General features: G+C 35.7%; 2 protein-coding genes across 6 annotated transcripts; both read left to right on the top strand.

Moving 5' to 3' along the window:
- The first annotated feature begins 4,169 nt into the window (after window positions 1-4,169).
- Window positions 4,170-8,112, top strand: ppie (peptidylprolyl isomerase E (cyclophilin E)). The gene is made up of 10 exons (XM_031288632.2): window positions 4,170-4,277; window positions 4,765-4,863; window positions 4,982-5,025; window positions 5,619-5,645; window positions 5,772-5,853; window positions 5,942-6,045; window positions 6,133-6,256; window positions 6,477-6,662; window positions 6,789-6,931; window positions 7,904-8,112. Exons 1-10 carry the CDS (start codon window positions 4,247-4,249, stop codon window positions 7,970-7,972), a joined length of 909 nt encoding a protein of 302 aa, XP_031144492.1. The 5' UTR covers window positions 4,170-4,246; the 3' UTR covers window positions 7,973-8,112.
- A 526-nt stretch (window positions 8,113-8,638) lies between these two features.
- LOC116042518 (gap junction beta-4 protein-like) lies at window positions 8,639-10,837 on the top strand. Of its 5 annotated transcripts, none has more exons than XM_031288702.2 (2): window positions 8,639-8,813; window positions 9,303-10,837. In XM_031288702.2, exon 2 carries the CDS (start codon window positions 9,338-9,340, stop codon window positions 10,127-10,129), a length of 792 nt encoding a protein of 263 aa, XP_031144562.1. In that variant the 5' UTR covers window positions 8,639-8,813; window positions 9,303-9,337; the 3' UTR covers window positions 10,130-10,837. The 5 variants fall into 5 exon arrangements, with proteins under 5 accessions (XP_031144562.1, XP_031144563.1, XP_035850789.1 ...); XM_031288703.2 differs by having other exon boundaries at window positions 8,659-8,813; window positions 9,306-10,837; XM_035994896.1 differs by having other exon boundaries at window positions 8,659-8,813; window positions 9,273-10,837.
- The last annotated feature ends 102 nt before the right edge of the window (window positions 10,838-10,939 follow it).

The raw sequence follows: 10,939 nt of genomic DNA, 5'->3' as shown, positions 1-10,939 counted from the left end.
AAGTCATAGTATAGTATTCTGAAAAAATGTATAAAATAATAGTATAGTATGTCAAAAAAGTCATGGTATAGCATGTCAAGAAACTCACAATATAGTATGTCAAATGTGATAAAGTGTAGTATGCTATGTCGAAAAAAATGATTAAAAACGTCATAGTATAGTATGTCGAAAAAGTAATGGAATAGTACATCAATAAAAATTATAAAAAAGTCATAGTATAGTATGTCGAAAAAAGTAAAATAAAGTCACAGTATAGTATGTCGGAAAAAAGTGGGAAAAAATGTCATAGTATAGTATGTCATAAAATTCGATAAAAAAGTCATAGTATGTCGAAAACATAGTATAGTATGTTGAAAAAAGTGATAAAAAAGTTAAGTATAGTATGTTGAAAAAAGTGATTAAAAAAATAGGATAGTATGTCAAAAAAGTCATAATATAGTATATTGAAAAAATATATAAAAAGGTCATAGTACGAGAAGGCGAAAAAGTCATAGTGTACTGTAGTATGTCGGAAAAAGTGATAAAAAAGTGATAGTATTTCGAAAAAATTTATAAAAAAATAATAGTATAGTATGTCAAAAAAGTCATAGTATAGTATGTCGAAAAAGTTATGGTATATGTCAAAAAAAATTAAAAATTCATAGTATAGCATGTCAAGAAACTCATGTCAAGATAATATAGTATGTCGAAAAAAGTGATAAAAAAAAGTCATAGTATAGCATGTCGAAAAAGTAATGGAATAGTATGTCAAAAAAATTATAAAAAAAGTCATAGTATCGTATGTCGAAAAAAGTGATAAAAAAGTCATAGTACAGCATGTCAAAAAATTCGATAAAAAATTCAAGTATAGTATGTTGAAAAAGTAATAGTATACTGTAGTATGTCGAAACAAGTGATAAAAAAGTCATAGTATAGCATTTCGAAAAAATGTATAAAAAAGTAATAGTATAGTATGTCAAAAAAGTCATAGTATAGCATGTCAAGAAACTCACAATATAGTATGTCAAAAAATTTGATAAAAAAGTATAGTATGCTATGTCAAAAAAAATTATAAAAACGTCATAGTATAGTATGTCGAAAAATAGATAAAGTCATAGTATAGCATGTCGAAAAAGTAATGGAATAGTACATCGAAAAAAAATATAAAAAAGTCACAGTATAGTATGTCGGAAAAAAGTGGGAAAAAATGTCATAGTATAGTATGTCAAAATTCGATAAAAAAGTCATAGTATAGTATGTCGAAAACATCATAGTATAGTATGTCGAAAAAAGTGATAAAAAAGTTAAGTATAGTATGTTGAAAAAAGTGATTAAAAAATCATAGGATAGTATGTCAAAAAAGTCATAATATAGTATATTGAAAAAATATATAAAAAGGTCATAGTACGGCATGTCGAAAAAGTCATAATATACTGTAGTATGTCGGAAAAAGTGATATAAAAGTGATAGTATTTCGAAAGAATTTATAAAAAAATAATAGTACAGTATGTCAAAAAAGTCATAGTATAGTATGTCGAAAAAGTTATGGTATAATATGTCAAAAAAAATGAAAAATTCATAGTATAGCATGTCAAGGAACTCATGTCAAGATAATATAGTATGTCGAAAAAAGTGATAAAAAAAAGTCATAGTACAGCATGTCGAAAAGGTCCTAGTATAGTATGTCTAAAAAAGTGATAAAAATTCATGGCATAGCATGTCAAAAAAAATAATAAAAAGTCATAGTATAATATGTCGGAAAAAAAAATAAAAAAGTCATAGTATAGTAAGTCGAAAAAAGTGAAAAAAGTCACAGTATAGTAAGTTGAAAAAAAGTGGGAAAAATGTCATAGTATTGTATGTCGAAAAGTGCATTTATCTCTTCAAAACAACTGGTAAAGGAGGTCATGAAAGCAATTGCAACCTATTAGACTTTAAGACACAACCTTCTGTCTTCCAATCATTGTCTTATTATAACCCTAAGCTATCTAACCTTATAAATAAGTTCAAGTTTTTGTCATATTTGTCGCTTACACTTAGTAAATTGGACCTGAAAACTCACTGAAACATATAAGATTTGATCACTCAACCTTCTGTCTTCCAAACATTCTCTTATCACTCTAAGCTATCTGACCTGACAAATAACTTTGTTTTTGGCATATTTGTCTCTTTCACTTAGTATATTGGAACTCAAAACTTACCAAAACACTGAAGATTTAAACACTAAACCTTCTGTGGTCCAATCATACTCTTAGCTATCTGACCTGACACAAACTTGTTGTCATGAAAAAGTCATAGTATAATATGTCGAAAAAAGTCATAGTATAGTATGTCGAAAAAAGTGATAAAAAGTCATAGTATAGCATGTCAAAAAAGTCATAGTATAGTATGTCGGAAAAAGTGATAAAAAATTCATGGCATAGTATGAATAAAAAAAATTATGAAAAAAGTCAAAGTATAGTATGTCGAAAAAAGTGAAAAAAGTCACAGTATAGTAAGTCGAAAAAAATGGGGATATTACACATGCCTTTGGGGTGGGAGATCTGGGTTCAATTCCCGCTGCGATACATCAACCAATGTGTTGCTGAGCAAGACACTTAACCCATAGTTGCTCCAGAGGTGTGCGACCTCTGACATATATAGCAATTGTAAGTTGCTTTGGATAAAAGCGTCAGCTAAGTGACATGTAATGTAAAAGTATGTCAATGAGATTGATAAAAAAAAGTTATAGTATGTGATAAAAAGTCATAGTCAGTATGTCATAAAAAGTCATAGTATACTATTTTGAAAATAATCAAAGTATAGTATGTTGAAAGAAGTTAAAAGTTAAGTTAATTTAAGTTAAGTTAAAAAGTAATAAAAAAGTCATAGTATAATATTTTGAAAAAAATTGGTTGGGAAAGAGACTGAAAGGAACAAAACGTTTCTCTTCATCTTCTTTCCTGTAAATTAGGTCTTGAAACTCATTGCACCCAATAAGATTTGAACACCCAAGCTTTTGACTTCCAATCATTGTCTTATGACCCTAAGCTAACATGACACAAAAGTTCATGTCTTCGTCCCAATCTGTCAAAAAAAAGTCATAGTATAGCATGTCGAAAAAGTCATAGTATAGTATGTCGAAAAAAAATATAAAAAAAATTATAGTATGGTAGCCTATGTCGAAATGTGCATTTATCTCTTCAAAACAACGGGTTGGTTAAGAGACTGACAGGAACACAACTGTGCTTTTTATCTTCTTTCCTGTAAATTAGGTCTTGAAACTAATTGCACCCAGTAAGACTTGAACACCCAAACTTTTGGTTTCCAATCATTGACTTATCACCCTAAGCTATCCATCCTGACACACAAACTCATGTTTTTGTCACATTTGTCTCTTAAACTAAGTATATTGGACCAGAAAATTGAGTGAAACATAAGAATTGAACACTCAACCTTCTGTCCTCCAATCATAGTCTCATCACCCTAAGCTACCTAACCCAACACACAAACTCATGTTTTCGTCATATTTGTCTCTTACACTAAGAATATTGGAGCTGAAAACTTAATGAAACATATAAGACTTGATCACTCAACCTTGTGTCTTTCAATAACTTGCTTATCACTCTAAGCTACCTGACTTGACAGTTTTTGACTTATTTGTCGAAAAAAGTGATAGTAGCGTATGTCGAAAAAAAGTGATAAAAAAGTCATAGTATAGTATGACGAAAATAGTCATAGTATGATATGTTGAAAAAAAGTGGTAAAAATGCCATAGCATAGAATGTCGAAAAAAGTTATAAAAATGTTATAGCATAGTATGTCAAAAAAAATGATAAAAAAATTGACAGTATAGTACATCGAAAAAGTGATAAAAAATCATAGTATGTAATAGTATGTGTCATAGTATAGTATGTCGAAAAACGTCATAGTATAGTATGTTGAAAAAAGTGATAAAAAAAAAAGTAATCGTATAGTATTTCGAAAATAGTGATTAAAAAGTCATAGTAGTACGTCAAAAATAGTCATAAAAAGGTAATAGTATGTCAAAGAAAGTCTGGGAGAACATGCAACTCCACACAAAAAGTGTAAGTCACGTAATACACACCTACTATAAACTATAAACAGTGTTAAACGTTTAATATTATAGTATAAAAAAAGGGAAATTAAAGTGACAGCAGCTTCCTCCAACAGGTGTCGCTAGAGGAAATGTGGTCGGGAGGCGGGCTTCAGCCTCACTACACCAATGACAAGCTGAGGGGGTCAAAGTTGAAAGGTTAAATCCAATATGGCGGCTAACAAACGAGTGTTGTATGTTGGTAAGTATGTTATTTTTTATTTAAAAAATACATTAAAGGTATATAGCTTCAGTATATCTAGCTAGCGTTTTAAGGACATTACTTTATAAATAATTAAATTAGACACAACTACATATGACATATGTATAGCGTGCACATATTATGTAAAAGCCGGTAACACATGAAAGCGTCACCTCAACATGGCAACTTCGTTGTTTGTAAACGTTGCACAGTTTACCAGACGCTATGAGTAAAGTCCGTCGTGTCAAATGAACTCTGAATACATGGAATCAAATAATAAAACAAAAAGCTTTATCCTCAGGAACTCAGGACTCCAGTGGTTCTCATTGTTTCTTGAACGTAGCACGTAAACCTGCTCCGTTATCCTCTCCTCTAAATATCGTTACAAACTAATATTTCTTCTAATATTAACTACCACTAATATTAAGCGACATGTCAATAACTTACTGTTCATAAGCTCAGTCTCAGTACGGTGTGTTTCTGTCAGGTGGCCTGGCAGAGGAGGTGGATGAGAAGGTGTTACATGCAGCTTTTATTCCGTTTGGAGACATCACTGACATCCAGATACCATTAGACTATGAAACAGGTAACATCAGAAGGTTGCTATTAACTGTGATAGTAACTGCACTGTTTCTATGTAACATTTTATCACTGTGAGTATGATACATATTAAGCTGTATTAATGTTTTATGTTCTGTTTTCAGAAAAGCACAGAGGATTTGCGTTCATTGAGTTTGAATTGGGAGAGGTATGTACTGGTTACAGACAGTGCTGAAATACAAACTAAAGACTGCAATATTGTGATATGAACCCAATAAAGACAATACCCTGTATGGGAATCTTCATGCATTAATATTTCAAATGAATGAACATGAATAAGGTTATATTCAGAGTAAGCCTAATTCAGGGTGTATAGTTGCATTAATGCGAGAGATGTTGAACATACCTTAACTGAGCTACACTATCTACATTTTAACTGAATTTTGCAACACAGTTATCCATCTGCTTGCTGATGGAATCAACTTTTAAGTACAGCCATAAAACATAAAAATGCACTTAATGTGTATCATAATAGCAACACAAGAGAAATATTCTGTTTGATGTGTAAGAGAGGTGATTTACAGTTATTAATATGGCTGTTCTCTAGCATGTGAATAGGAATTTAATACATTTATCGGCATCTTTTATACACAGTTCAATTGCAATGCTGTCTTATTTAGAAAAGGTCTATGGTAGCATGACTAGTGAATTCAGTGTGAACATGGATGGTAATTGGCACATAAGTTGGGATGGTAAATGTTTCTGCGCTCATAATCTGTTTATGGCCTTTGTCTTCTGTAGGATGCTGCAGCAGCGATTGATAACATGGTAAGTGGATCACATTGCTCCACATTAATGTCAGTGAAGTTTTATTCCTTTTTCTTTAATAGACCTAGCGATTGTGAGTTTACCCAAAGTCCAAAAATTGATGTTTTTATTCTCTTTTCCTGCTAGAATGAGTCTGAGCTTTTTGGACGGACAATCCGGGTCAACACCGCCAAGCCCATGAGAATCAAGGAAGGTTCTTCTCGACCAGGTGATTGATAAAAACCTGTTTATAGAAGCCTTTGCCTGGACAGTAGTTTAAAGCCTTGGTTCGGATTTTAACTCTGCTTTTCCGTCAGTGTGGTCGGACGATGACTGGCTGAAGAAGTTCTCAGGAAAGACCACAGAGGAGGCTGAGGGGGAAGCAGCAGCTGGAGAGACAACCAACACAGCAACAGAGGAGGTGAGATGGCTCTCTCTCTAAAGTGCGTTGGTGACTCTGACTCTTAAACTGTCAAGATAGTGACCGAAGTATGATTTGTTTTTGCAGGCTGAGCCCCCGGCTAAAAAGGGAAGAGTTAATCCTCAGGTCTACATGGACATCAAGATTGGAAACAAGGCAGCAGGGAGACTACGCTTCCTCCTTCGGGCTGACATCGTTCCCATGACAGCAGGTGTGTGTGCTTGTAGGGCTTTCCCATCACATCTTTGTCAAAAATATATACTGTAGCTGCACAATGTTTGGATTACTTGCATAAAGAATTAACACTAAAATGAATTATACAGGAGTAAAACAAAACCACAAGTGCTTAAGTATATCATTCCCCTTTAAAAAAAACTAAATATTCAGTTGGCACATAGTAACACCAACATCTTTTCTTACATCCTATATAGAGAATTTCCGCTGCCTGTGCACACATGAGAAAGGATTTGGCTTTAAGGGCAGCAGCTTTCATCGCATCATCCCTCAGTTTATGTGCCAAGGAGGTGACTTCACCAACCACAACGGCACCGGTGGCAAATCCATCTATGGCCGGAAGTTTGATGATGAAAACTTTGTCCTCAAGCACACCGCGCCAGGTGAGGAATTTTGCAAGGAGCTCATGGAGTGTGTGTTGGTGGTCTCTAGGTGAATGAGCATTATGGTTTACGTTTACTAGAAGTTCCCATGGATAACTGGCCAAACCTTATCTCTCGTGCTCACAGGGCAGCTCTCCATGGCCAACTCCGGGCCAAACACTAATGGCTCTCAGTTCTTCATCACCAATGACAAAACAGACTGGCTGGATGGTAAACATGTGGTGTTTGGAGATCTGGTGGAGGGGATGGATGTACTCCGTGCAATGGAGGTAAGGGATAAAAGGGTCTACTGAGACTGCAATATATTTGGGGGGGGGGAGTGGGCACCGTAAAACGTTTCATCGTTTCATCACTAGAAATGCAACTGTAGCAAGCATCTCACTATCACTAACGTTATCCACATTCATATTTGGACGCAACAAATGATATATCCAGCTACAAAAAAGCCGGAAAGTCAGAAGTTAGAGCGGAAGTACAAAAAGTCGTTCCTATGAAGATAATACACCGTCGTCTCGTCGCATTGGTGTAAACTGGCAGGTTTCAGAACGTTGTAGACCGACGTCTTTGCAAATATTTGCAAGTTTCAACTCTTCTCATCGCAAATCTTTGATCTGAACTGGGGCTCTGAACGCCTCTGCGGAGATTCAACTGGGAGATTAGCAGTCAAATCGTGCTCCTTTGATCGAAGCATCGAATATTCAACTATTCAAGGTCACTCCTAAAATATATATATATATATAATGATACTGTTGAAGGTTTCAATTTCACAATAAAATAAAGGGTTAATTCAGTGATAATAAAAGCGTAAAGTCACTCACAGCAAAAAAACACTCTCATAACAAACCTCAGTTCTTACCCGATTTGGTCTTTAACTATATACATCACTATTTCCTTCTCACTTTTCTTTTTCTCACAGCAGAAACCCAAATTAGCAAACAGTTGAAAATTGGCACAAGAATCAGCTGGTTTACCAATTGCTATGAATGATTTTTAGGGATGATTTAGGAATAAAGTTAATCATGATTTAAGTAGCAAAAATAGCAAGTTAATATTGGTGATCATACTGTTCATAATGTTATCTAGATTATAATTGTACCCATAAACGTGGAACTCAAACATCTATCTGGGCCTAATGTTCTGTTGATATTAGTTGGTCATATTATAATAAAAGCTTGCAAGACAATCATGCTGAATTTTGGCAAGTAATTGCTGTATCTTTTAAATGTGTTTTCTTTCTGCAGGCTCAGGGAAATAAAGACGGCAAGCCGAAGCAGAAAGTCATCATCTCTGACTGTGGAGAATATGTTTGAACGAAAACGAATAGTGTGCTTGTATGTGTATGTGTCTATGGTGAATGTCGGAGAGTGTGTTCATGGTTTTTTGTACTTTGAGCCTACATCATCTGCCATGTAAATATTTCAATAAACTTGTTTTTTGTTTTATAAAGAAACCACTGTTTGATGTCTATAACATTCGTACAAATGAAATGTCACATTGATCTGCTGATTGTTGGCTTATCCCTTTATATCTGCATAACTACCTATTTATTGCACATATTTTCTTCTTTATTTGTAACTTTTTTAGTAACATGCTAAGTCAATGTTAAAAAAAAAATGTAAAAAATAAAATCTGAGTTTGTGTCAAATTGGTATACTAAACAAATCAAGCATGCTAAAATAGGTCTATTAATGGCACGGAAATGAGGAAGAATTTAAAAAAAGTTATAAAAAAGTCCAGGCACTCAAGGTTGTTTACAAAAAGTGATACAAGACCTTTAACAGGGCAAGACATTAAAAATACACCAACGCGTATCGGCTTGAGCCTTCCTCAGGGTCTATGAATGGGTTTCATGTAAAAAACGAAATTATCAAGTGCAGGGAGCCTGTTTGACCACGTTACATAATCTCTATAACTGATCCAAACTTAAATAAAAAGAATACTAGACGTCATCCTTTTTCTTAAATTGGACAAACAAGTATTTAGTGCCGTGGAGAGGCCACACCTGAGCAGGTTGAGCGGACAGAAGACATGGCAGGCAAACAACTCCACCCCCTCCGCCCCCGTTCTTTTGAGAAATCTACTGAGTTTCTCATCGGTGAGGTTCATCCAAAGCCAGCTCCGACACTGAACCGCAACAACTGCGTTTAAACTGTAAGTAATACAATTGATTTATAAAGTACTGAATAATAACACGAAGTTGTTCGGATTCCGCTGATTTAGTAGGTTTTAGACGTGTATATTTGGGATACGCGCAATTGCGCATGGAATGTACAAACTTGAAAGAGTTTACCGTAGTCGTTGGGAAGTGAATGGCTGGCTGATAGAATACGAGTTCTCGGACTGTCTCAGTATAGCGACGAATTAAAAGGTTTCTGCTAGGATAATGATAAAGTCTTTTGTTAAATAAAAGTTTAAGGGAGCATTTATGTCTATATTTTGGCGCTTATTATTATTTTTTTTTTAAACATAATTTACGAACAAGATAAACACGTGAATTAATATGTTAATAACCCAATTCCACCTCGGGTTGTTTCTTCTATGTCTGTGATATGACTGCTTTCTTTTTGTCTCAGGCTGTTAGATACCTGAGTTGTGTCTGTGCCACTTCAGCTGAAAAAAGCTTCCCCTGTCTTCCATCAGCAGGAAGAGAAGACAGGCTGTGAACAAAGCTCGTCATGAACTGGGCATTCCTCCAGGGCCTCCTCAGTGGGGTGAACAAGTACTCCACAGCTTTTGGCCGAGTGTGGCTCTCTATTGTTTTCCTCTTCAGGGTCATGGTGTTTGTGGTGGCAGCGGAGAAGGTATGGGGCGACGAACAGAAAGACTTCAAATGCAACACGGCTCAACCCGGGTGCCACAATGTTTGCTATGACCACTTCTTCCCCGTCTCCCATGTCCGGCTGTGGGCCCTGCAGCTCATCTTTGTCACCTGCCCCTCTCTCCTGGTGGTGATGCATGTAGCCTACAGGGACGACAGGGAAAGGAAACACCGGCTTAAGTATGGCGAGAACTGTCATCGTCTCTACGTGAACACGGGCAAGAAGCGTGGAGGCCTGTGGTGGACCTACGTCCTCACTTTGGTCTTTAAAATAGCTGTGGACGCCACCTTCGTCTACCTTGTGTACCACATCTACGAAGGCTACAACTTCCCCTCGCTCATCAAGTGTGAACAGGAGCCATGTCCCAACAAGGTGGACTGCTTCATCGCTCGGCCCACTGAGAAACGAATCTTCACCATCTTCATGGTGGTCACCAGCCTGGCCTGCATCGTCCTCTCTATTTTCGAAATCGTCTACCTGGTTGGTAAAAAATGCAGTGAATGTATCATCTCGTCACATAACTCTCGCCACATCATGACCAACACGATGTCCAGTGGAAGCAACCTGATGGAGTCAGACACTCTAAAGGTGCCTGGCAAAACCACCCCTGAAACGCCTGCTCCTTCATACAGCCTTGCTATATCTTGAGATACTGAGAATAAAGACAAAGACTTAATGAAAAACTATGTCTTTGGAAAGGAAATATGCTTTTCCTCCCTCTACAGGCACTTCCTTAAAAGCAGACATTTGTGTGTTTAGAGATTGAACTATGATGGAGGTAGTTCTTTACCGTTTTTGTGTCCACTGTCAGAAAACTTGAAATTCTGAACCAAAAGGCATATGTGTCATTGATCTGGAATGTGGTCACTGTTGTGGGTTTGGGTCAGAGTATTCACAGAGATATTTTTGCAGATGGAGTTCTACAGCCCTTGCAAAGAAAATCAAGTCCGTGTAATTTAGATTTAGCCTTGAGACCAATTACATGAGTCACTCCTTGGTTTGGAGATGGTTTTTACAAACACATGTGGTTTTCTGTGTAAAGTTTTCCTTCTACTCAGTGCCAAACCCACGAAATGTTTAGTTCAAGCTGTACTGCGTCTTCTACCTTCCATTACACGTTCATATCTGACTCTTTGTGAATACTGTACTTTATGTAATTTATCAACATGTTTGAAAGATTGTGCTGTTGTGTGTGTTCATGTTCTGACCTGTTTAAACTGCTTCCTGTACACAGGCAGTAGATAGCAATAAAGTCAAAATGCAGTGTTGTAAACACAGCTGGCAATAATATCAGGATGTGCCTATTTCACCGTCTTAAGTGTTAATATTTTTCATTAAAGAAAATATTTTTATGTTGTTATGAAAATGTGTTGTTTTTTTTTCTCCATAAGATGAAGAAAGACAATTTAGAGAGGTCCATACACAGTACTGCATTCAATTCATAACAAGTACTGTAAC

This window comes from Sander lucioperca, chromosome 18 (genome assembly GCF_008315115.2).
Source record: "Sander lucioperca isolate FBNREF2018 chromosome 18, SLUC_FBN_1.2, whole genome shotgun sequence".
In the NCBI taxonomy this organism is placed as follows: Eukaryota; Metazoa; Chordata; class Actinopteri; order Perciformes; family Percidae; genus Sander; species Sander lucioperca.
This window is presented reverse-complemented; position numbering and strand designations above follow the sequence as displayed.

What these genes read in the sequence shown, in the direction of transcription:
- ppie (XM_031288632.2), top strand. Translation starts at nt 4,247, where the DNA reads ATGGCGGCTAACAAACGAGTGTTGTATGTTG. An exon ending in ACCATTAGACTATGAAACAG is followed by an intron (nt 4,864 to 4,981) that starts GTAACATCAGAA and finishes TTCTGTTTTCAG; the next exon opens with AAAAGCACAGAGGATTTGCG. An exon ending in TTGAGTTTGAATTGGGAGAG is followed by an intron (nt 5,026 to 5,618) that starts GTATGTACTGGT and finishes TGTCTTCTGTAG; the next exon opens with GATGCTGCAGCAGCGATTGA.
- LOC116042518 (XM_031288702.2), top strand. Translation starts at nt 9,338, where the DNA reads ATGAACTGGGCATTCCTCCAGGGCCTCCTCAGTGGGGTGAACAAGTAC.